The sequence below is a fragment of the Solanum lycopersicum genome, chromosome 4 (genome assembly GCF_036512215.1).
Source record: "Solanum lycopersicum chromosome 4, SLM_r2.1".
Lineage (NCBI taxonomy): Eukaryota > Viridiplantae > Streptophyta > Magnoliopsida > Solanales > Solanaceae > Solanum > Solanum lycopersicum.
Genome location: NC_090803.1, coordinates 44,313,087 through 44,340,117, shown reverse-complemented (window position 1 = coordinate 44,340,117; position 27,031 = coordinate 44,313,087). Strand labels below are relative to the sequence as shown.

Below are 27,031 nucleotides of genomic sequence, written 5' to 3'. Positions count from 1 at the left end.
GCCAATGCTAACATAGTCTGTTTTCCAAAATAAATAGTACATAATGCGTATGCAACTGAAGTTTATTTAAAAGGACATCCATACCTCTGACGTTCCATGGCCAAAAACGAGAATCAAATAGAGTGTATCAAATATCACAGAGGAATCAACAAGTTCATAGTTATACAACTCCCCTAGGAAACGCATGTGAGCAATACGTCTTTGCTGCATCCCATAGTCATTCAACTCTAATCCCACCCTGATCTCCTCCAGAACCTGTAGAAATTAGAAAGTTTGAAATTTCAATTGCAAAAGCGACATCAAGTGTATGATGCAATTAAATCGTATATACCAGTCAAATAGAGCAGAATGAACATAGAGGAAACATAGAGCAGACAGTAAGCACTTTGGGATTAGGGATATTTGATTGATCGATTGGTATAGTGGTTAAAGATGCATAAGCCTTTCAGCACTAGTTGAACAATGCCACGAGGTTATTTGTGGTTACTTACAAACCATGATGGGCAGAATTTGATTAACAATAATTTAGAAAATACTTAAATGAAGAGATTGACAAGTAATTATGGATCAATGACCATCACATTTCTCACATTTCCAGAGCAGGTCATGTGGGAAATTTGTGGAGCTTCACCAGAGAAGATGGAGTCGCGGCAGTCTGGTTCATGGGGTGTTTGGTTCCTGTTGGTTGGTGGAACATTGAAGAGAGGAAAAATGGGTTTATTTGGGTATGAGTCTTTGGAGTTATAATTATCCGGGGTTGGTTTTTTCATTGTGGGTAAAAATTAAATAAAATTTGGATACACCATTAAGATCATGATACGTGTTTCAGTTCAAACTTCAAAGGATATATACAGGTCATCTGTGTCCTCAAAGTATAACGAAGGGTGTTTAGATACCATTTACGATAGTTCAAGGTTTACATTTGTCCTTTCTCCAACCTCTTTTTTATTTCCTTTCTTGTTCCCTTTGAAGGTTGTCAACATATCCTTAATGTTGAAGAATACAATCTTTTTTTAGAATTCTTTTAAGACTTGCTAAGATGCCCGAAGAATGGAGCTGGAGAACAATGATTTTGTTGTACAATAATAAGGGTGATGTACAAAATTGAAACAACTAAAGGGGTATTAAGTTGTTAAGCCACACTATTAAAGTTTGGGAGAGTGGTAGAGATGAGAGTGAGAAGGGGTGTGCCTATTTCTGAGAATCAATTTGAATTCATGTCAAGGTGTTCAACCACAAAAGCCATCCATCTTGTGAGGGGACTGATGGAAAAATATCGAGAAAGGAAGAGGGACTTATGGTGTTCATTGAACTTGAGAAGGCCTACAATAAAGTCGTGAGGAAAGTTTTGTGGCGATGTCCCGAGGCAAGAGGTGTGCAGGTGGCCTGCATTAGGGAGATAAAGAACATGTACGAACGGGCTAAAACGCGAGTAAGAACAGTGGGAAGTGGGAGAAGATTCAGAGAACTTCCCTATGGAGATGGGATTACATCAGAGGTCAACCCTTAGTTTGTTTCTATTTGCCCTGGTGATAGATGTATTGACGCGAGACATTCAAGATGAGGTGTCGTGGTGTATATTATTTGTCGATGACATGGTATTGATTGATAAGACGCATAGTGGAATTAATGTGAAGTTAGAGTGTGGCGGGTTGAACAAGACCCTGATAGAATATGTGGAGTGCAAATTTAATGATGCAATGCATGAGATAGGCATAGAAGTGAGACCCCAAGAGAGATGATTCAAGTATCTTAGATTTGTAACCCAAGGGAGTAGGGACATCGGCGATGATATCACACATCGTATTGGTGCGGCATGGATGAAGTGGAGGGTTGCCTCCTAGTCTTGTATTATAATAAGGTACCGCCAAAACTCAAAGAAAAGTTTTATACAGTGGTGGTTAGACCGACATTGTTGGATAAGACTGAGTGTTTGGCATGCACGCCAAATTTCATTTAATTGTTCTATTAAGCACTTCTTTCACGTCATTATCTTTGGAAAATGTCTCCCGTGTCAAGAAGATGAGGATGTTGAGGTGGACGTGTGGTCATACTAGGAGCCATAAGATTAAAAATGAGTATCCGAGATAAGTGGAGTGGCCTCTGTGGTGGACAAAATAAGGGAAGCGAGACTAAGATGGTTTGTACATGTGAAGAGGAGAAGCATAGACACACTAGTGACGAGGCGTGAGAGGTTGGCTATAAAGGGTACGGTGAGAGGCAGAGGTAGTCCGATGAAGTATTGGGGACAGTTGGTAAGACAAAATGTGATGCAGCTTCATGTTATCGAGGACATGACCTGTAGACTGTAGTGTTGTCTTGCTTATGGTGGTTGGTGTTTCCGATGATATTAGTCATATTATTGTAGTTCTTTTTTTTTTTTTTGAAACCGTAACTTCGCTGGCCACCTCAAAAGTGTTGGTTACATAGAAAAACTAACAAAAAAAAAGAAAACATGACTACTTACAAAGCTCCTATGAAATCCACTAGTTGAATTTCTTCTTCCATGTTCATTTCTTTACACCAAAAACCTAAAGAGATAGTAGTTCTTATTTTTTATATTTAATTATTTATCATTGTTGATTATTGCTTTTAATAATCTGTCATATTACGTGGTTTATTCTATTTCAATTATCACATGATTTTATTATTGTTTTGGCTCCTATCAATTTGTCGGTTCATTGTTTTGTTGTTATTTGATATTTATTTATTTTTATGACAAAGGAAACCCACAGCCGCTACCCCCTTAAGGTGCGCACATGGTAAAAAACCCGCTCCTATGCAATAATCCGCACTAGGCGAGCCCGACACAAAGAGCTCGACCCAGAAGGTAAACCCCTTGCTTTCGCTGGCAAGGGGTTTCGAAACTAGAGACCTCCAACATGGAGTCCCAAGTCCACGGAAACAGCTTCTCTACCTCCACGAGGTAGTGATAAGGTCTACATACATTCTACCCTCCACAGAGTTCAGACCTTGCGGGATTTCAATGGATATGATGTTGTTGTAAAGTTGTATTCTTCATCATCAAGGACATGCTAGGCTGCTAGCAGCCTCCAAAAGGCTATAAGACCATAATGAACTCAAAGTAGAAAATAACAGTAACTACAAAGATCCTAAAAAGTCTACTAACTATTCAGCTTCTTCAATACCCTCTTCGTTACACCAAAAGTACAAAGTACTGATACAATTCTCTTCGATTTTCTGGATTGAGTTAGAGATATCCTCAAGCATTTGTTGTTTCTGACTCTTATGACCACCATATGCATTATGGTACTATATTCCACCATTCTTTTTGGTTCATGCTTCCTCCTCTCATTTATCAGGCAACAGAATAGATCAGCTGTGTGTTCTGCAATTACCCAATTTTCTTGAGACAATCCTAGAAACACTAGACCACATCTGTGTAGTAATCTTACAATGAAGAAACAGGTCACTACATTTGTTCCCTCATTTCCTTGCAAAAGAAAACATTGGACATAATATGGAAGTCCCTCTCAATTTTTCATGAGTGAGACATGCTCTTCTGGTTACCAACCACGTACAAATCAGGTATTATACCTCTTGTGTGCAGTCGTCATTCCCTGAAAAATGTGGTATTTCTATCACCTTGTTTCAACCATAGTACTCTAGATTAGGGCTATTGAAATCCGAACCGAAACAAATAACTCAAAAATCAAACCGAAAGAGAGTTATTGGCTTATTAGTAATAGTTCTTAGTTTAGCAGTTTTGGTAACGATTTTGATTGTTTTATATATTGGGTCATCCGTTCTTAATGGTTTGACATATTTTCTCAATGGGTTAACCGATTAGCCGATAATAAAATTAATAAATTGCATTTATACCATTAAGTATATAAAGTCCTTGAGACTTAGAGTTTAACGCTTATACTTCCATTACTCATTGCCTCAAACTCTTGGTTATTCTACAAGGTGCCAATGTTTGGTTCCGAGCAAGATGCAATTTGTCAACTTATGTCCAAAGGTTCATTTGGTCTGTCACCTTGTTTCTAAGAGATTTTCAATAATTTATTTTGTTTGAAATCTTACCGTTAAACGGATATCGATCAATAAACAACAAACCGATATCATAATGGTTCTATAATGGTTTCAGCATGTCTACAAACCAATAAACTTTAAAACCGAACCAATCAGACCAATATGCCACCCTACTCTAGATTTCTATCTCCATTTCGACTCTTCATTCTTGGTCATTTTCTCTGGTTCTACTACAATTGTTGCTCGTACCATCATTTCATCCTTGCCTCTCAACTTCCACGAGCTAGTGGTAAGGTTGCGTACACTTTACCTCCCTAGACCCCACCCGGTGGGACTGGGTATATTGTTACCATGTCATCCTCAGACAGGTCTCTGCTTTCCTATATCAGATCAATATCAGCCATTTCCTCTAGCGGACCTCCTTTTTGTTGTTGGTCATTTCCCCACATGTGGTGCTGCTACATTCTTTCAGTTTCTGTTTCAGCAGCCTAAGTTTGATGTTGAGTCTGTAGTCTGAAAGGCTAATATATTTAAAATCATACTTCTATCCAGAAGTTTCTAAAATCTCTGACAAGTTTTATTTCAATCATTTTGCTCGTTCCATCTAGTATTTGCCATCTCTAAAAAAGCAAACTAAAATCAGTGTGGTTGAACCATCCAAAATTACCCAACATAAATATCTATAGCAACTAAAATTGCAAAATCCTAGTTAAGACACAATAATATTGGAGGGGTTCATAATCAATAATTCCACTTCAATTATATGGGTGGGGTCAAATCAATACATATGGATCGGTTAATTTAATTCACATTAGATTAACACTTGGACCAATCGTACGCTGCCACGTGTTCTTTAAAAAATAAAGCCCTGTCTATTCCATTAATTTAGGGGCATTTTTAAGCCAAAAAAGGACATTGAGAGCATCTTTGGTCCAATAGGTGGAAGGAGGATATTCTTTAGCCAAATTCAATAGATTCGAGGCATTGTTAAAGCCAAAATATAATGTTGAGGGTATTTTCGGTCCACTAGGTAGAAAGAGAGTATTTTTGAGCCAAATTTGATACATTAGGGGCATTTTGGCCTTCTTGAAATAAAAAAGCATTCGTTCAACTGTAGGTCAGAATATAATTAAAATGTGACAACCAATTATATTCATGCAAATTTTGCAGCTGCAGATATATCCCCTTTCTGCTGATTCCATTACATTATACAAAAGAAATGCATAATTAAGATGAAAATATTCATTACTCTTTTTTTATTGTATATACTCTCAACTCTTTTTCTGAAGATGGTAGTAAGATATAGCTATTCTCCTTAAGAAGATAGTAGTAAGAGACAAATATTCTCCTACATACAGTTTTCACCTTTTCTAGTCATGGCCAGGTTCGTTTTACGTTTTTATTTTCTTTTAAATTTCTTTCTTGGGTCGTCCATTGATGCAGTTAATGTGACGTTAAAGGAGCTGGAAATAAGTTTGAAGATCAAGGACTGTATATGCTTTAAGTAGTGAAAGTGACAGACATTTGTGCATATTGAAGGACAAACCTCATCAACAACCGCAACAGAAAAATCATCATGATAGCGGCTTAAACAAGCAGTAAGTGACGCAATCAAATGAATCTGACCATACTTGCCCCTGTGAACCTTCATGAAACACTTCAAAAGGTATGCCTCACATTCACTCCAAGGAAGCTTACGAAGCTGTCTGAGCACATGCTCTAATGAAGACTTGTCAAGATCCGAAAACAGCAATTTTCTAATGTACTGCATAATCCACGGCATAAAATTTAAATTCTGTAGTATCCAGTTTATAAACCACAGAAGTTGCAAACTACATATACCTGATGCAGAGGAGGCCGAACTTTAGACACTCGTGCAGATCTTTCTGGTGGCTTGCATAAGTAATATGCATTCTCCACTAAGGTGATGTGGCGAGGATCCAAATTTTTAACATTCTTCAGACGCATCAATATTTCTAACATGTTTGCCATGCGTATTGTAGTTTCAGGAGATCGGTAGAGAAAACGCCCACATGTCTCGAGAAGATTGCAAGCAACATCAATATTGTGATGACTGAAATCATCTAAACAAGCCTGGGAACAAAGAAAGCAGCAGCCTCAACCCAAACATAGTTCTTACTAGCCCTAAACAATATAACGTCTAATCTACAAACTTTACAACAACAAAAAGAACTAAACACATTTGAAGCACTTAGCATGCAGAACTGTTGGTCGTAGTTTGGTTATCTATCTTGAGCAAGGAACTTCACTCTCTTGACTTGAGTAAGGGTTGCTAGAGAGCAGAGCTTACTGTTCTGTTATACCATGAGCCTGTTTGTTATCACAACAATGGTCATAATCGAAGCCAATGCTGCTTTTGCATCTGCAAACTTATTTCTTCCCTGGGTAGTGGAGATAGACTTATTTTCTTGAATTTCTCAATGAGTTTTTTTGAGAAGGAGAAGGATTTCTCAATGAGTTTTTCAAGATAAGCATTGTAAATCAAAAGTATGGTGGCTAAGTGCTACAGCAGAGCAGATCCCAAACTAAGGTTTTTGTTTTGTCAAAATAGATTAGAAAAAGGAGGCTAAATCATCCCTCCTCAATTTACCACTAAAAATATACTGTAAGCTTACTGGTCATACCTTCAGACAACTGAAAACAAGGCCAGGTGGAGCAATTCGAAATTTGCAGAGCTCTCCAATAAAACGAATATTCCTTATTTTTGTTTCTATATTCATTTGATCCTGCAAAAGCAGACACAATTTATTTTAAAAAAATGTTTGCTTCTTATTGATGGTATCCTTTAAGTCAATGGATAAACTGCATAAGTAGGCTACACTTACCTTCTTATTTATCAAAAAGTTGAACTCCTCTTCCAACAACTGTAAAAGCATAGAAGACACATCCTTCATGCAAGTTGACAGAGTGGCAACCATGCGAGAGTAGTATGGCAACAACTCTAGTGATGTCCTGGGGACATTGAACAATGCCCTAACAAGTTTTTTCCTACTGGACTTGGAATTCAAATAGCAAAACTCCACCTGTAAAATAAAAATTAGGCACAGAAGTATAAATTACAAATGAAGCCGCAAATAATTAAATCTTAAACAGGGACCAGGATAGCAAATATGTGAAGATTTAAGTCAGGGGCATTACAGTCAACTGGTCAATCAAATCACGGCTAACACAACCAGGTAGCCGCTGAAGCAGACTATCCAAATTAGTTCCTTCAACACCTTTTGCTTTCTCCTTATCACCTTCTCCTTTTCTTTCAGCTTCCTTTTCTCTTGTTTTTTCCTTATCAGGCTCTTTATCCTTTTCATCTTTATCCTTTTCTTTTGATTTTTCCTTGGTCTTCTCTTTATCCTTCTCATCTTTATCCTTGCCTATATCATTTCTGTCCTCCTGTACAGCTACAGCATCAGCAATCTCTTGTGCAGCAGTCTGAGTTTCATCTGCATCGGGTGTTGAATCCTTCACCAGGAAGACAAAAAGCATGTCAATAATACATGACATCATGTAATCACAAAGCAAAGAATGATCAGAGTGATTCTGCAGCATCAGTCATAGTAGGAGCACAACATAAGGTTTGTACTTTGTCCGAAAAACATCCAAAGGCTGTTAACAGGCTGAGAAAGTAGTATTTCATAACAAATATGTTTTTAGATAAATTAGTGTTTAGTAACATTTATTTGTCGCATGATAGATAGTGTTTAATGTGACAGGAAAAACCGTAGCATCCACTTCCCTTCTTGCCAAAACACTACAAACATTGCAAAAGAACCAAACTTTAGGAAGTTACAGACTTCCCATCCTCTTAAAACTCCTAATTCTGCAAGCAACATTAAGAAAAGAATATAAGCAAACTACCATGCTGTCACTCAGAACGAAGGACAAGTGAATGCCAGCCATGACCTCTTGTGGATTGAACACATTCATAAAAACAAACCCTTAAAGACTGGTAATCATCAATCATGAAAATAAAAATAAAATAATGTCTATTCATTGTCGATTTGTCCTAACCCATTCCTCCAATGCTTTCTTTCAGAAAATTTCTATTAGAATAGGAATTAGTATTTCCTACTTAAAATAGGAGTAGGAATAAGAATAGGAGTAGGAATCCTAGTCGGAAAAGGGTTCCAATGTAGTGTATATAAATAGGGTCTCAATGTAACAATTTAGATACACAATTCAATAATATTCTCATATATTTCTCACATGGTATCAGATGTCAATTGCTCTTTCAACTCTTGCAACTCAGCAGGTGCCATTCTATAAGGAGGTATAGATATAGGTTGGGTATCTGGCAGTACATCTATAGTTAACTCTATCTCTCGTTCTGGAGGAAGGCCTGGAAGTCCCTCTGGGAATACATCGAGAAATTCATTAACTATCGGGACTGATTGAAGAGTTGGTGCCTCTGCCTTTATGTCATGCACCCGAACCAGATGATAAATATAGCCTTTTCTAAGCATCTTCCTGGCCTTAAGGTATGAAATAAACTTACCTTTCGGCGATACTGTACTCCCCTTCCACTCTATAATCGGTTCCCCTGGAAATTGAAATCGAACTATCTTTCCTCTACAATCAACATTAGCATAACAAGCAGCCAACCAATCAATGCCCATGATAATATCAAAATCAATCATATTTAACTCTATTAGATCTGCTACGGTACGACGACTATATATAACCACTGATGACTGAACAATTCTTATATACTCGCGTAGCTATGACAGAATCTCCTACAGGTGTAGCTACCTCAAATGGTTCTATCAACTCAGACTCTATTCCGATCCTACTAGCAACGAAGGGGGATATAAATGATCAGATGGAACCTGGGTCTATCAATGCATACACACTTCGGGAGAATAGTGATAATATACCTGTGATCACATTAGGTGACGCCTCCTGATCCTGCCTACTAGTCAAAGCACATATGTGGTTCGAGGGACCGCTAGAACTGGAAGCTCCACCACGTCCTCTACCACGGCCTGCTGGCGCCTGAATACCCTGCCCCGTAGGGCGCATAGCCACAAAAGAAGATGAACTAGCAACGGACCAAGTAGGCTGTGCCATACCACCTACCAGCACAGAGTGCACCCCCACGTTCCATGGGTAAGGGGTTCGATCGTACGAGATATTTGGAAGCTGGTCAGTGAATAGGGCGTCAGGGTCACAGATTGGCAGGGGTTTGAGCCAGTCGAGGCCACCTTTGCCTCGGTGTTCTCGCTGTGGTAGGTCCCATCCTGGGGAATGTCGTTGGGCTACAGGTGCGTGTTTTTCTTGCGGCCGTCAGGGTCATACTATGAGGGAGTGTCATCTTAGAGGTAGTGCAGGTGGTATGGCACAGCCTACTGGTCCGTTGCTAGTTCATCTTCTTCTGTGGCTATGCACCCTACGGGGCAGGGTATTCAGGCGCCAGCAGGCTGTGGTAGAGGACGTGGTGGAGCTTCCAGTTCTAGCGGTCCCTCGAACCACATATGTGCTTTGACTAGTAGGCAGGATCAGGAGGCGTCACCTAATGTGATCACAGGTATATTATCACTATTCTCCCGAAGTGTGTATGCATTGATAGACCCAGGTTCCACCTTATCATTTATATCCCCCTTCGTTGCTAGTAGGATCGGAATTGAGTCTGAGTTGATAGAACCATTTGAGGTAGCTACACCTGTAGGAGATTCTGTCATAGCTACGCGAGTATATAAGAATTGTTCAGTCATCAGTGGTTATATATAGTCGTCGTACCGTAGCAGATCTAATAGAGTTAAATATGATTGATTTTGATATTATCATGGGCATTGATTGGTTGGCTTCTTGTTATGCTAATGTTGATTGTAGAGGAAAGATAGTTCGATTTCAATTTCCAGGGGAACCGATTACAGAGTGGAAGGGGAGTACAGTATCGCCGAAAGGTAAGTTTATTTCATATCTTAAGGCTAGGAAGATGCTTAGAAAAGGCTATATTTATCATCTAGTTTGGGTGCATGACATAAAGGCAGAGGCACCGACTCTTCAATCAGTCCCGATAGTTAATGAATTTCTCGATGTATTCCCAGAGGGACTTCCAGGCCTTCCTCCAGAACGAGAGATAGAGTTAACTATATATGTACAGCCAGATACCCAGCCTATATCTATACCTCCTTATAGAATGGCACCTGCTGAGTTGAAAGAGTTGAAAGAGCAATTGAGAGATTTGCTAGAAAAGGGCTTCATCAGGCCTAGTACGTCACCTTGGGGAGCACCGATACTGTTTGTGAGGAAGAAGGATGGGTCGCATGTGTATTGATTATAGGCAGCTGATGGTGAGAACAAACAAGTCACCATATATCTGTCAATTTTCGGTAGTCACCATATATCTGTCAATTTCCGGTGACGATTGGGACAGATTTTATCAATTTTTGTTCTATGGGTGTTGTGCGAAAACCAACACCACCACGAGGCTCGAAAAGCTCCCGCGACCAAACCCCAGCTAGAACCACCGGAAAACACCACCACACGCCCTCTCACGCGCCGATCAACGGTGGTAGATTCCGGCGAGATCTGGCTCACGCGCCGGCGCGTGAGGTCTTTTTCGACCATATCCTTTGAGAACTTTTTCAACAGTTGGGGTCATCAAGCCATACCCATACTGTTTTTGACCAGATTCGATCACAAAAATTAGGGTTCTGACTATTTTCAGGTTGTTTTCGGCAATTTCTATTTTATTTTTTTTCGAGATTTGAATTTTCCGACAATCAGATCTCAATAAGATTTTTTTTATTGTTCCCAAAACAAATTTAGCATAATGTCTTTTCGATGTGATGTTTTTGGTTCTAAAAATATAGGGATTGGAAGATCTAGCCCTATAATCACTTCAGAACTTTTATTGGGAAGTTCAAACTATTTATCTTAGGCTTCGTCAGTTCAGTTGTGGTGCAAGGGTAGTGGTGTCCAAGATCACTTAACTAACAAGACTTATGTGGTAGATGTAAAGGGGTTGGAAAAGCCAAACCCTTATCTTCTATCACCCTAGACTCTCTGTTCTTTATGTCCGTGGTTTTCTTTTTAATCTAGCATTTGTTAGTCGTTTGACGGAAGCCCTGCATTGTAGCATAACTTTTTTCGATGTTTTTTTCTCATACAAGACCGCAGTACGGGACATAGGATTGGAACAGACAGTGTTGTGAATGGCGAGCGCCTCATCGCCAAAGGCGAGAGGCAAGGCGAAGCGAGCCCTTCTCACCATTCCACAGTGAGGCGAGGCGACCCATGGCGAGGTATGGCGAGCTAATGGCGACAAAAATGGCGCTGCCTTTCTAATTTAAAATCTTTTAAAAGATTTGACTTAACAATATTATTCAAGATTAGGGTTTTTTTTCTATTTTCAAAATTTGCTGCTACCCGACTCCTCTTCCCCTCGTGATCTCTTCTCCCCGACTCCTCTTCCCTTCGCGATCTCTTCTATTGTCAAAATTTGTCGGTCGCGTCTCTTCTCCTGTTCTCCGTCATCTTCGAGTTGCTGTTACACTGAGGACCCGAGGTATACCTTTTTTTTCTTTCTTCTTTTGATCTTTTCAGTTCTTCTTGAGTTCTTTTCTTCAAGAGTTGGATAGTTTTGAAGAAGAATAGACTTTAAAAGTTTTAGTATTGTATTTTGAATTATTTGGTCTTTAAAGTTTTAGACTTTTTAGTATCTACTATTGGTTTTTGAATTAAATATTTGTTAATATGTGTTATTACTATTAAGATTTTGGATACTTATATATGCAATTAAATGTTTTTAATTTTTGGTATTAATTGGTGCCTTAATTCAAAAAGGCAAGCACCTCGCCGCGTGGCGAGGCAGGCCCTTGTCGCCTTTTGTCGCCTCTCGCCGTCCAAAACACTGGAACAGGACATGACTCACAAGTCCTTTACTATCTTACCTCTTCAAATTCCTTAACAGCATGCTCCGTTACATATTCCACAGATCTAATTCACAAACGTTTGGGACATCCAAGTCTATCTAAACTGCAAAAGATGGTGCCTAGTTTGTCTAGTTTATCTACATTAGATTGTGAGTCCTGTCAACTTGGGAAACACACTTGTGCTACGTTTTCTCGTAATACTGAGGGTCATTCAAAGTCTATTTTTCATAAGTTCATGCTAATATTTGGGGTTCTAGTAGAGTCAGTTCCACCTTAAGATTTCGTTATTTTGTTAGCTTCATTGATGATTATTCAAGATGTACTTGGGTTTTTTAATGAAAGATCATTCTGAGTTATTTTCTCTTTTCAAAAGTTTCTTTGTTGAAATACACAATCATTTTGGGGTTTCTATTCGTACTTTTCGTAGTGATAATGCCTTAGAATACTTATCCTCTCAATTTTAGGAGTTTATGACTCACCAAGGCATTATTCATCAGACTACTTGTCCATACACCCCTCAACAAAACGGTGTAGCTGAAAGAAAAAATCAACATCTTATTGAGACCGCTCGTACTCTTCTCCTTGAATCTAATGTTCCACTGCGTTTTTGGGGAGATGCAGTTCTTACGTCTTGTTGTTTGATAAATAAAATGCCTTCTTCTTCTATTTAGAATCAGGTTCCACATTCCATATTATTTCCTCACTCACATCTCTATCATATCCCCCCTCGTGTCTTTGGGAGCACATGCTTTGTTCATAACTTAGCCCCAGGAAAAGATAAATTAGCTCCTCGTGCCCTCAAATGTGTCTTTCTTGGTTACTCTCGAGTCCAAAAAGGAAATCATTGTTATTCGCATGATCTTCATCGATTCCTTATGTCCGCTGATGTTACATTTTTTGAGTCTCGGCCTTACTATACATCTTCTTATTTTCCTGATGTATCTATGGTCTTACCCATACCTCAAGTTTTACCTGTGACAACCTTTGAGGAATCTACAGTTACTTCTACATCTCCAGTTGTAGTGCCACCCACGTCCAACCCTAGTCCCAGATGATTCATGTCATGCGCCAGACACTGCTCCTACTGCGAACTTGCCTCTACCTAGCCCACCGCTTGCACTTCAAAAAGGTATACAATCCACTCGAAATACTAACCCGCATTATACCTTCTTAAGTTATCATCGTCTATCATCACCCCATTATGCTTTTTTGTCGTCTTTGTCCTCTGTTGTCATTCCTAAGACTACAGGTGAAGCACCTTCTCATTCTTGATGGAAAGTAAGGCTATGGTTGATGAGATGTCTGCTTTACATAAGAGTGGTACTAGGGAGCTCATCTCCCTTCCTGCAGGAAAATCTACTGTTGGTTGTCGTTGGGTTTATGCAGTCAAAATTGGTCCAGATGGTCAGGTTGATCAACTCAAGGCTCACCTTGTTGCCAAAGGGTATACTCAGATATTTAGGCTAGATTAATGCGACACTTTCACTCCTGTGGCTAAAATAGCATTTGTTCATCTTTTTCTATCTATGGTTGTCATTCGTCATTGGCCTCTTTATCAGTTGGACATTAAGAATGCTTTTCTGCATGGTGATCTTGAGGAAGAAGTCTGTATGGAGCAACCACCTGGTTTTGTTGATCATGGGAAGTCTAGTAGCCTTGTATGTTGATTGCGTAGGTCACTATGGTCTGAAACAGTCTCCTCGAGCTTGGTCTGGGAAGTTCAGCACAGTAATTCACGATTTTGGCATGATTCATAGTGAAGCTGTGTTTTATCGACATTTTGCACCAAGTCAATGTATCTATTTGGTTGTTTACATTGATGATATTGTTATCACCGATAATGATCAAGATGGTATCACCGATTTAAAGCAACATCTCTTTAAGCACTTTCAGACTAAAGCCCTTGGCAGATTAAAGTATTTTCTAGGTATTGAGGTTGCTCATTCAAGATCAGGTATTGTTATTTCTCAACGCAAGTATGCCTTAGACATTCTTGAGGAGACAGGAATGATGGGATGTAGACCTATTGACAATCCTATGGATCCGAATGTTAAACTTATTCCGGTACAGAAGGAGCCACTTAGTAATCCTGAAAGGTATAGACGGCTTGTTGGAAAGTTGACTTATCCCACAGTGACTAGACCAGACATCTCTTTTCCCGTGAGTGTTGTAAGTCAGTTTATGACTTCCCCTCGTGATAGTCATTGGGAAGCAGTTGTTCGCATTCTGTGATATATAAAGTCAGCTCCTAGTAAAGGACTACTTTTTTAGGATTAAGGCAATGAGCATATCATTGGATATACAGACGCTGATCGGGCAGGATCACCCTCTGACAGACGTTTGACATTCGGATATTGTATTTTAGTTGGAGGTGATTTGGTGTGGTGCAAGAGTAAGAAACAGAATGTGGTTGCTCGATCTAGTTCAGAATCAGAATATCGAGCAATGGCGACAGCAACTTGTGAGTCAGTTTGGCTCAAACAGTTGCTGGGAGAACTAAAATTTGGTAAAATTGATCAGATGGAACTTGTGTGTGATAATCAAGCGGCTCTTCATATCGTAATAAATCCAGTGTTTCATGAAAGGACTAAGCACATTGAGATTGACTGTCATTTTGTCAGAGAAAAGATACTCTCCGAAGATATTGTTACAAAATTTGTGAAGTCAAATGATCAGCTTGCAGATATGTTCACCAAGTCTCTCACATGTCCTCGTATTAATTACATCTGTAACAAGCTAGGTGCATATGATTTGTATGCACCAGCTTGAGAGGGAGTGTTAGAATAGGAATAAGTATTACCTACTTAGAATAGGAGTAGGAATAAGAATAGGAATAGGAATCCTAGTCGGAATAGGGTTCCAATGTAGTGTCTATAAATAGGGTCTCAATGTAACAATTTAGATACACAATTCAATAATATTTTCTCATATATTTCTCACAATTTCAACACACTTTCATGAAATGGTTCAAGAAAACTATGGCTATGAGTACAAAGAGCACGAAACACTTTTGAGTTGGGCTGCATAATGCAAGAGCAAGTAGCTAAACAAAGGATACCAGAATAAAATTGATAAATATCTCCCACAAAGACAACCTGAAAATTCCTTGTGACGATAGTTCCTGTTATAACATCAAAAACCAGAGGGAAGTAAAAGAGATAAGGCACATGATGACACCTAAATTCTTACAATTGAATGATCTTGCACTTTCGCAAGTTGTTCACTCAACTTTGGTTCTGCTTCTCCAAGCAATACTGCTGGAACAAATGCTCTGCGAAAGGGAAATTGTTACTTATGATGCAAGTCTATAACTTCAGGAAACTAAAAAAAAAAACCCTTCAAAGTATACTGATGAAAAATAACCTGAGATCTGGTAGACATTCATAGAAAGCCCTTGTATCTTCATCATCCCACAGGGCTTCTAGGGAAGAAGAATCTTTACTACCACCAGGGGATGATGCATCTTCCCCCGATGTTACCCTGGTTGTATGACCATCCTCGGGCATCACCGGAGGTTGCAAGTCAAGTGCTTCTGCCAATCTGCAATACGAGAATGCAATAAATTATTGTCTAAATGAAAATAACAAAAAACATAAGGATTTCTGGAATTAAAGTAAGGTACAAAACTAAACAAGCGAAGAGGCAGTTGAGAACATTAGCATAAATTCATAGTCAAAACCCACAAACACCTTCAAGGCATAACAACATACATAACAGAATGAGTTATGTAGGAAGAAAAGTATACGGAAATAAATGTAGCTAATGCACTGTGTAGCATCAAGACCCTAGTGAGAGAAAATTATTTGCCTAGCACCTTAACTTGTCTTAATTTCAGTTTTCACTGATTGCAAGTGCTGGTTTTGCAAAAGATGCTACGACATGGGACATATGCCCTCTTATAGCGGGTTAGGAGAGAGGCTTCAGGCTTCAATATGTTTTGGTTGTTGCTGGACACATTATCATCACTATAGAGAAAACAGTCTTCAGACTTACAGCTGATGGATTCATATAACACACATAAGCAGAGCCTCATGTAAGCGTTAAAAATAAATTCCCCCGTACTAGGGTGAGGGACATGCACAGAGATTTAACACCAAGGGAAATAGAAATACAGGAAATTCCCAGCTTTAACCTGTTTGCAACTTATACTAACTGTGAAATTGTCCTTCACATTCAAGTAAAGTGTTCTTAGAGTTTGGATTGGCTTAAAAGTTGGTCAAACCTAAAGTCAGTTTTTGATTCCACGAACTGTTTGGCTTATATAAAAATAACTTAAAATAAGTCAAAAAGACTTAAAATAAGTTGGGAAGTGTTTGGCAAGGTTAAAAATGACTTAGAATAAGTTTAAAATAACTTAAAATAAGTCAAAAACCAAAAGTAGGTCCCCCCCCCCTACTTTTTTTTTCGACTTAAAAGTCATTTCAATTTGACTTTTTATATTTGACTTAAAAGCTACTTTTTTTAAGACAATCCAAACGGGCTCTTAATCCTTATACACTTTTACGAAGTATAGAAGTGCAAGTGCTCATGTTTGTAACCATTATCCCAGACCCGGAAAAAAAACTGGGCAACTTTGGGAGGGCTCCTACTTCTCTCTAGAAGCTAGAAAACTTAAAGATCTGCACTACAAGGAGGCTTTGTCAACTCCTGCCCATACACTGGATGGTGGGTGCAGAAAATTGCACAGGTAAGTATGAGCAGATGTTCAGATTGTCAGCAGGTCAATTGCGGAAAGGAAACCTTTCTTTGTGACGTGCTTGGTGGGAAGGTTTGAGAAGAGAGTGACTTCACCAAATCTGGTTTCCATGTGAGCAGCAAAAACATGGGCAATGGAACTTTGAATTCTTCACTGGATTTGGTTTCCATGAGAGCAGCAAAGACATGGGCAGTGGAACCATGGATTAAACTATCTGTCTTCCATGGGAGACTCTACTTTTCTCTTCAAATTCTCTAGCGAGGCAGAGAAGTACGGTCCTTGGAAGGGCGATGGAAAACAACTTTCTTAGTCTTCATAAATGATCCGAGGATACAGTTCTTCTGAATGTACAAAGGCAGAGAGGAGTTGGGGTGGTGAATGTGCTCGATTTTCCATTGTATCTTTGGTGCAATTATTTTTTCAGATTATTGGGGATAAGAGTGGGGGTTTCTTGGGGATGGATTGCAGCCATAGTGATGTGTTGTGGGTCAGGGTTTTGGTGAGGAAAGGGTGAAGTATGCAAGTGTCTACGATGGTACTAGGGGGAGACGAGAACTTCAGGGTCAGGTTAACACCAGATTTCAGCCCTGAAATTCTCAAAGAGAGTCGAGATAGGGAAGATAGAATGGGAGGAAGAAGAGATAGGGAGAAAGTGGAGAGAAAAAATCAATTTCCTGAGTAATAGAGGTCTCATTCACCAGCTTCCACGGTTGGAAAGATTTTTACAGATAAGGGAAAGGAGAAGATTGACTACAGATTTGAAGTTTAAAGGGACAGGGGAAGGAGGATTTCAGGGAAAGATCGAGTACACCCCTGAATTAGTGAACCTGTTTGGAGGAAGAAACTTAACAGGTTCACTAACAAAAATGAACTAGCTATCCATAAAAGGCTAGACATGTCGTTTGTGCAAGGCTGCAAGCTAGATCTTGAAAAGGCTTATGACCATGTAAACTTGAAGTTCCTTGAGTTCATTATGCTGAAGATGGGTTTTGGAGAGAATTGGAGAAAGTAGGTCAAGCTTTTGTATTTCTCACGTTTGCTACCCAATGTTGGTGAATGGCAACCTGTGTGGCTTTTTGGCAGTTTGAGAGGGTGGAGGCAAGGGGGTCTTTTATCACAATTCACACATGCTCTTCATTTCAGTGATAGAAGCTTTGAGCATGATAATGGATAGAGCTGTTGTTGGGGGACATAAAATAATCCAATGTTGCAGTTGGAGGTGTTGGGTCCATATTGGTTTCTCATCTTTTGTTTGCAGATAATACCCTAGCTTTTTTTATGTAGATGCGGGTCAACTAGATATTCTAGGCTAAGAATAAACTTGGTCTCAGGTGGTGTGATGTCGGGCCTTAAAATCAATCTTAAGAAAATATGAGATCATTTTCATTGGTGAGGTGGAAAATATTGACTTGACCACTCAGGTTTGGCATTGCCGAGTAGGGGCTTTTCCTATACTTATTTGGATCTTCAATTACTAATAAACACATTAAATGTGATACTTCAAAGAATCAAGAAGACGCTTGCAGGTTGGAATAAATATTTGTCCAAAGGAGGGAATAAAGTACTTATTAAGAGCACCACATTATCATCCCCGCTTACTTTGTCTCTTTTTCATACCCCTCCTAGTGTTACTGGGAAATTGGAAAGGCTCCGCAGGAACCTTTTTTGACATCAGACAGGTTCAAGGAATTTTCATTTGGACTGATGGGAGACTGTGACAACTCCTAAAAGTTGGGGAAGATTGGGAGTTAAAAACGTATCAGTCTTTAACAAAGCTTTGTTGGGGAAATGGTTGTGGAGATACCGAGTGGAGGTCCAATCCTTACGGAGAGAGGTGATAGTAGATAAATATAAACTGGTAATGGGGGGTTGGAGAACTAATGATATCACTTTGGCTTCAGGTTGTGGAGTGTGGAGGAATATCACGACGGGATGGGCAGAGTTTTATGAAAACATCTCTTTCAAGGTAGGGGGGTGGGAGAAGAGTTAATTTTTGGGGATACAAATAATGTGGAGACTTGTGCCTAAAAGATGAGTTTTCGAGCATTTACAAGTTTCTTGGCAAAGGGAGGCATTAGTTCGACATATAAGGGGGCCACGAGGAGAAGAAACATTTAGGGATTTTAGGTTTATGAGGAATTTTCAGGATTGGGAAGCAGATAAGTTTCTAAGGTTGCAAGCTCTCCTCCATCAACATTGTGAGCCAAGTGACAGACCCGATACTTGGTGATGCTAGTTGAAACAATTGTGATTTCACTAACAAGTTCTTTTATGAGGAGCTTTTGTACATGCAGAGGAGGCTTTTCGTGTAAAGTCGAATTGGATCTCTAAGGTGCTGAGGAAGGTGTGCTTTTTTACATGGTTAGATACTTGGAGATGCTAGTTGGGGAACAACTGTGATTTCTCTGTCAAGTCCTTTTTATAAGAAGCTTTTGTTGAGGGCATAGGAGGCTTTTCCTGAAAAAGTTGATTTGGATTTCTAAGGTGCGGAGGAAGGTTTGTTTTCTTCACATGGTTAGCTGCTAAAGGGGTGATCTTTAATGGCCGAAAAGCTTAGGAAAAGAAAGATTGCATGCATCAGTTGACGTTACTTATGCAAGGTGGCAGGTGAGGATGTAGATCATATTTTACAACATTGCAGCTTTGGTCACGAGACTGGTAGCATATGTTTAGCTGGTTTGGTATTTTGTGGGTGATGCCTAGATCTGCGAAGGGCCTGTTGTTTTGTTCGAAAGCTGGAAGAAGGAAGAGCAGGGCATAGAATGGTGTTCCTTTGGCACTGATGTGTATCATCGGGAGAGAGAAATAGGAGGGCTTTCGAAGGAGTAGAAATAAGCTTTGGGCAGTTAAAGGAGTAGCCTCCAGTCCCTCATTTATTTTTGGTGCACCCATGTAGTTCCAGGATGTATAGAGAAATAGGTGTCTTTTGTAGAGAACCATATCATTTTGTAGGCTCTTCACTGTTTGCTATAGTTCTTATATACAGCCTCTTTTGGCCTTCCATTAAATAAAATTGTTTACCTCATCAAAACAAATTATCAATATTAATAAAAACTAGGAATTTAGTTACTCCTAAATCTTTCAGCCAATTTGTCAAAAAAGGATCAATATTATAAAACTAGGATTTTAGTTACTCCTAAATCTTTCCAACTGTCATTCTGGTCTAAGTAGTCAAAAACTAGCCCTCCAAACCTAGGCCCCCTTAACTTTGTCTCATGTCTCCCACAAGAATTTCACAACCCACCTTCATCAAAATCTGCAAATTCTAGTCAGTAAGCTGTTTGAGGGAAATAACTAGGATAACAGAACTCATGCAAGCATACATGACCATCATCATTGGGTGTTACCAAAAGTCAGTATTCACTAAAGCTTTCTCTAGTCTGCAGGAACATGAAAGATAGTTACTATAATTTGCTGAATGATAAGAGGTTCAAGCTTACAGTCTGTGGTTCACAGCAACATGCAAACTTGCATGAGAGAGGAATTTTATTAGCCTATTATCTCTAGCAACTAATGTGAAACACCATTTAGGAATGGTTAATACCCACGACGAAGATATTGGCTTAGAGTCGGGGGATCTGTAAATCACAGTCCTCGACTGAACAAGTAAGGATACAACTATTTCTTGCAAGCATGGAGCTGAGAATCTGAACACTCATAAAGTCAATACTCTCCTCACCTGCCTTTTAGGGTACAAAAGGAGTAAGCACTTGAGTTTCATCTGCCATGGCATCACACAGTACATCAATAGAAATATAGACACTTACCCTGAGATGCCACGATACAGCTGGTCATAAGCTTTCCGCAGTTTCTCATATGCAGAAGCATTCTCTTCATTCAGTTCACCTTTGGCAGATAAAATCTTTTCATTTTCATGCTCCATTTGCCGAAGTGACTTCAGTTTGGTGTCAAGAAGAAAAGTATCATCAGTCAACATAATTATCAAATGGGACATTTGTGTGAATTTTTCAGAAGCTTTCAGGAAAGTAGCATAGACAAAGAAGATTCCCCTTACAAACACTTTTAAAGATGGCTCAAGCATGGTATAATTATTAAAGGCACCAAAAATTGAGGAAGAGAAGACTGATCACACTACTAATCCAGCACCTTCCCTTCCAGATTCAAAGTCTTCCAATTTAAGAGAGGAAAAAGCCTTACAGCATGCTCAGATTGAAGAAGTTCTACCGACGCATCATAATATGTTTGGAACACCTTCCTAAAGAACCTTTTCTGATCAGTAGTCACATTGAGGGCCTTGAAAAGCTGCAGCAGTGGGTAACGTTATAAGGAATTGTGAACGTGGAGAACATTAGCAGATTGTAATGAAGCATTAAACAAAGAAACACTTTAACAGCATCAAGTACTAGCAAGTTAAAACTCATCACAAACTTCTATTCTGAAGTCAAAACTGTAATTCCAAAACAAATTGGTTTAGAAGAGATGAGTCAGCAATCCAATCAAGACCCATGTCAAGTCATTGACTGACAATCCATCTAGTTCAACAACCTTTAACACCTAACAAAGACAACAATCAAGCCATGCTAAAAATTGTCTCTGCACTACGAAATGACATATATCCAAGGAAATCTATTCAGCTACAAGAGCTTTTGATAAAAACTTCATAAGGGCAAAATGGTAAGATCAACCAATCTATGGAAGCGCAGAACTAACAGAAGATAAGGGTTTGACCATATATGAGTAATAGACTACAGAGATATTCTGAAGTATATTCCTTCCCCTGAGTTAAATAACATAGAGAAAAAATACTGATGTGCCATAAGAAGCAGAGAGCAAGCTATCTCCAATGCTAACTTTTCAACATTACATATTTTGCTCGGGAAGAGAGGAAGAAAGGAAAGGGAGGTGGTGTACCTCCTCAAGAATATCTTGGCCAGCCAATTGAAGCCCAAGCAGGTATCTTCCTTGTCGAGCAAAGCTAGCAAGAAGTGACAAATTAGTCTGAGTTGCATCTCGGTCCTTCAAATGCTCAACACTCGTGAGGTCCTTAACAATGTTCACAAAGATGCCAGTATCGTCAACAACTCCAACAAAGTAAAGTTCCAATAGAAGTTTTAAAGTGCTACGCTTTTTCATAGCCCTCGCATTTCTGTCCACATCTACATCCTCTGCAGCTTTTCCAGGAAAGAAGATTTTCACAAGACCTTGAACTAGACTTGGTGAAAAGTCCTTGTACCGCTGATGAAGCAAAGAACAGATCTGGGATAGGAAGAAGATGCATCAACAGAAATAGAAAACAATGTATGTACAAAAGAGAAACACAAAGCTTAGATACATCAACAGAGATAGAAACAGTGTATGTCCAAAAGAGAAACACAAAGCTTAAACTTCACCTTTTTTTTATTCATATTATAAGCTTGTCTTAGGCAAGAAGGTAATAACTCCTTTTTTACAAGACTCTAAAGAGAGAATATGTGCTAATTAAGAACCATAAAACCAAAAATACATGTGCTCTAAAGCATATGTCACTTCTAAGTTGACAGCCATGTAAGATACAATTTGAGAAAGTCAGCTAAGAAGCTTACTCCAATATGACTTTCTAGTTCTACTGCCACACACGTGATGGGATATGGTGTGTGTATTCTAATTCACTCTTAGTACATTTTATTCTAAACTGATATTGCTTAGTACATAGGTAAGCTAAAGATTCCTTTCGGCTCTTCCCATAGGGATTTTATACAGTTGGTCCCCATGGTTCATATCAATGCCAAATTGAGTTTGCCAAGAACGTTAGGTGTGTCTACTATATGATACTTTGCAAAGGTTAGCCTCCATGGTTGTACGGCCTATGTACCGGTAAAAGTAGTTGGTACAATATAGTATTGATACCAGCAAATACTGAGTAATGTTTCAGATTTTTTACCACAAAAGAATTCAGGCAATGGTAATTAAAGAGAATCTAGAGTGGGGTAGATTGTCATGAACCGAATGATAAAACAGAACCAGACTCCCAAGAATGAAGAGGCCAAGCACAAAAGAAAAGATGATCTGAAGTCTGGATAGAAAAACTTAGTTCATCCTCAGCTACAGGGAGCATGTCACAACAGAGAAAATGATGAGTCTCACCAAAGAGAAATTGCATAAGTTAATGGAGAGTGACAATTCCTGGTATCACTTCTGACAGCAATTAACAACAGAAAACAAAGGTGAAGTTTGAGGGTCCAATAATCTCAGTTTTTGAGTAATTCTCGTTAAATCACAATTTTTCTAAGGAGATTAATAAACCCTAATCTTCGATTTGACAAATTTCTCCTTCAATTCTTGTCAAACTTTGGACAAAATTAACCACCTTTCGGCCAAGAAGTCCATTCTCAGCAAATATCAGCAGCAGCAGGAACAACAAGATTTTGGAACACAGTATTCACCCCTAAAGCTATTATAGTTTGTTTTGACCACACTTCACGCATTTATAGGCCCGGTATAGTATGAAGACTTAAACTATATTTATTGTAGGCATAATCTAACAATTCCAGCAAGAGCAAGGCAGAGCAAACTTGTTTGAAAAATTAAACTAAATCAGAAATCAATCTAGTAGGTACCAGCACTGCAGCTTGTATGTCTGCAGCCCGAAGCTTTGCATCACAAATAGCAGTCACTGCTTCACTTACAAACTTGCTTAAGTTGACACTGCGCAACTCTTCCATCAAACCTTCTCGCTGCTCTTCATTAATCTGTTTTAGTTTTTTAATAACTGCAGTATTGCGCTTAATACTAGAATCCAATGTCCTTAGAAAACCAGTGTCTGAAATTGGAAAAAAAAAAGGCAGGTCAGCCTCAACAAAATGTGCCGATATGTTCAACAAAGAATATACATATTCCATATCAAGCCAAATTCTCAACTTCTGAGTAGCTACATATGTGTTAGCAAGTGCTAACATAGGAGTAGAAAAAAAATAGTCATTGATCTTGAAAAGAATTGCCTCATAGAAAACCAAAACCAAGTAGGGGGGGAAATATTGAATCTACAACAACATAAGTTACAAAAACCACTTTTATTCTTGTTACCCTTATGACCATGAAAGAAAAACAAATAGATTATGTATGAATTGAAGTGTAATTTAAAATTGTTTGTCTATAAACTACTTCATCCTGGGGCCAAACTTCTGAGACCAATATAGCAAATCAAATAGTAATTTTATCTGGTTATTCCTACATGACATGTAACTTTCCAAGAAGGATTAAAGATAGTATTGTCAATATTCAGAGTTACCTAATTGTTACATGTCAATTCTCATGTTTATCACCTACAAGTTCATGAAAACTAAAATGAAGGTAAAGGGAATGGAGGAATGGAACGAAAAAGAACTGGAGTGAGGAAAACAATGGAAGAAATGAATTCACAAATAAATACAACACTCAGAGTAACCTGGTCGTTCTGGATTCAGATTATTCTGCCTAAGAGCTATCTTTGCCTCAACAGATTTTTTGAATTCCTCATGACGAGCCACAGCTTCCTGTATGAAGATACCAGCATAAATAATTGGAATAACAACTTAATTTCAGTAAGAAAAGGAAGGAAACACTAACAATGTTATTGTAATTTCATCAAAGCTGTTGATTAACCAAAGAAAACTAAGAAATCGTCTCTTGAAAATATTGACATTACCTCATCTTCATGTTTCTCTGGGTGTTCCACTCCAACACGACAGTCATCCTCAGGATGTTCCATCTTTGTCTATATGACTGTCTGCAGTCCTAAGCTATTCGAGAAATAATTTATTAGCAGGAATATTGACGATCATATTCTCTTTAATTATAACAATCATGGTAAACACACAAAAGTACTATTACAGATATTGAACATCTTCTGCGTTTGTCATTAACTGAAGAGCTCTACAAACAGACTTTCATCATAAAAGAACTTATATTTATCCTTATCAAAAAGTAACCTTACAACTTCAAGTTAACCAAATGTCGAAACTTTAGATAGTTAAAACTTAAGAATTGAAGCCCGTAGTCAGGTTAATTGAAAGAATTTACAAATTACTTCGAAATAGTGACTGAGAATTCATAATACAAATAACTATTTAAATTTACAAACAAGGGAGGACTCAACCCTAAAAAATAAGGGCCTCAAAAAACCCTAAGAACCGAAAAGCCCCAAATTCAGTTCAAAAACACACCGATACATCATGCATGAGAAAAACGAAGTTGAAATACGTACACATATACATCCGAAGACGGCAAATCGCAGAGAAAAGAAATAAATTCGACCTAAACGGAATATCAATAAAACAAAGAAACAGAAGTCGAGATCAAACCATCAGACCCAATAGCAGAGCAAGCAGTGAGTAGAAACACAGAGAGAGAGTAAATCGAGAAGATGAAGGAGATACATACATATTTGAAGAGAATCAGTCTTAGATGAAAATTGTGTAATGTTAATGGCGTTCCTAGGTGAGAAGCACCGTACTAAGAATAGCAGAAGGAACGATAAAAGTGAATTGTTTTTTCATTTTTGGAAAAAGGGTAAAGATTCTCTTAAATTAGTTAACATATTATTGTTTGGTATCTATTGTATGGTATTGCATATCATATTATATTATATTATTTTAATTAATATAATATTTAAATAAATTGTATTATTATTATTATTATATAATATCATACGTCGATAATTTAAATGATAAATATAAAAAAAAAAGTAGGGTATGGAGTAGAGTTACTATGAAAAGATAGGCTAAATAATGAAATATAATTATTAAAGAGAAAAAACATAACGTCGTTATTGAAGTTGTCGCACATTAACTTTGGAAGTGTCTTATTGCCTCACGAAACTATCTAAATCCATAATAAATATACCCTTTTGACTAAATTTAACACCACTCGTGTTGTCACGAAATATGAGCGCGTGAAAGACTCTAGGTGCAGCTTCTAACCAACGTAAAATTGCCACATTGCACTCCCAATTTGACTTATTTTTAAAAAAAATATAAAAACTCATGTATTAATTTTTTAAAACTTTATTAGAAATAGTTTTTTAAATTTTTCAAATCCTTTTTCTCATCTTCCCTACCACATTAGCTTACCCATATTTTTTGGGCATTCATGGTTTCCTTCATATTTTTTTCCTTTGCTGGTTTCCCTTTCTTATCATTGTATTTTTAAAATTGATGTTAGTTCATTTTCATTTTTATTTTTTATTTTTAAAAAACAAATTAGTTTAGTGATTTTTTAACTCCTACAAATCAAGATTTGAATTTTAAAATAGTGAAACTCTGAGAAACTCGAATTGGGAGTAAGAACATGGAGAAGTTAGTGATTTAAATGTCAAATTTAACTTGATAATATTTTGAGTATTTAGATTTAATAATTTGACGGAATTTATTTTTATAAATAAATTAATTGGTGATAGTTTGAGTAACAATTAATATTGTTACCGTGAAATCCGTTCCGCTATGGTAAATATGCCAACTGTTGCAGTATAATTGAAGGCAATGGTAGAAGACAAAAGTTGAGGCGAAGAAGAAAGAGAAAAAGAAAAAAAAACAAGCAAAGGAATCAAATAAAAATAATTAAAAAATACTTTTTAACACGTGGCAAGTGATAATTTATGCGTGATTTACAAATATTTTCGTATGAGTGGTATTGGGTGAAAAATGGGGTGTACATACTATTCTGGAGTTGTTTTGTGGGTTAATAGGACACTCACAAAGTTAAATTGTCTTTTTTAAAATCCGAGACAACTTCAATGGTGACTTTATGTCTTTTCTCATTATTAAATAATAAATAGACAAAAATATGAAAGAAAATATTAAGGATTGGTCATTACATAAAATGGGTCTTTTGATCGTACCCAGGGACGACTCTATGCTTGGGGAAAGCCTAGGCCCCCAAATTTTGGAGCCCTCAAATTTTTATCAAGAATAAATTATGTGTTAAATTTTTTATAGAATAAATTAATTATTTATGATAAAAAAAAATATATTTTAAAAATATATTATTTTACCCACTTTAATATTTTTTTCACTTTGTTAAAAATAATAATTAATAGTGAAAAGTATTGAACGAAGTGCATTATAAATTCTTTTTATTTTTAAAAGAATTTTAGTTTCAAGCATTACTACAAGTATATTAAAATGGGGTATACTAAGTCATCAACTTTTTGAGACAAATTATATGGTATTAACTCTTATCTTTATTTAATATTTGTCAACTCATTACTTATAACATTATGTTAACAATTCATATAATGAATGCTTCACTAAGATAACGTTTTTCAATGTTGAGTTGAAAAAATCTTAACTAAAACTAATAACTGGAAAAAAAATATTAAATATTAATTTTCGTCTAAATAGTGTGAGAAAAATTATTTTTGAATAAACACAAATATGATTATATATATATAAGGCCTCGAATTGAAATTTTACTTTAGGCATCCAATAACGTTGAGCTTCCCCTGATTGTACCTCTATGGATTTAAATAATA

At 37.7% G+C, this 27,031-nt stretch overlaps 1 protein-coding gene across 7 annotated transcripts in view; it reads right to left on the bottom strand.

Moving 5' to 3' along the window:
• Positions 1-25,146, bottom strand: part of LOC101253276 (regulator of nonsense transcripts UPF2) — a 29,861-nt gene extending 4,715 nt beyond the window's left edge. Inside the window, exons 1-16 of one of the 7 annotated variants that reach the window (XM_069297136.1) lie at positions 24,943-25,094; positions 24,767-24,816; positions 24,209-24,302; positions 23,969-24,056; positions 23,142-23,344; positions 21,457-21,801; positions 20,743-20,847; positions 20,352-20,479; positions 15,252-15,428; positions 15,078-15,159; positions 7,156-7,473; positions 6,843-7,040; positions 6,642-6,743; positions 5,839-6,090; positions 5,543-5,761; positions 85-255 (exon numbers count right to left, since the gene is read on the bottom strand). In XM_069297136.1, coding sequence (XP_069153237.1) covers positions 85-255; positions 5,543-5,761; positions 5,839-6,090; positions 6,642-6,743; positions 6,843-7,040; positions 7,156-7,473; positions 15,078-15,159; positions 15,252-15,428; positions 20,352-20,479; positions 20,743-20,847; positions 21,457-21,801; positions 23,142-23,344; positions 23,969-24,056; positions 24,209-24,271 — 2,451 coding nt within the window. In that variant the 5' untranslated portion in view covers positions 24,272-24,302; positions 24,767-24,816; positions 24,943-25,094. Of the gene's footprint in view, positions 1-84; positions 256-5,542; positions 5,762-5,838; positions 6,091-6,641; positions 6,744-6,842; positions 7,041-7,155; positions 7,474-15,077; positions 15,160-15,251; positions 15,429-20,351; positions 20,480-20,742; positions 20,848-21,456; positions 21,802-23,141; positions 23,345-23,968; positions 24,057-24,208; positions 24,303-24,766; positions 24,817-24,863 lie in introns of all 7 variants that reach the window. The other 6 variants (XM_069297137.1, XM_010321546.4, XM_010321547.4 and 3 more) reach the window with 6 other exon arrangements.
• Between the last annotated feature and the right edge of the window lie 1,885 nt (positions 25,147-27,031).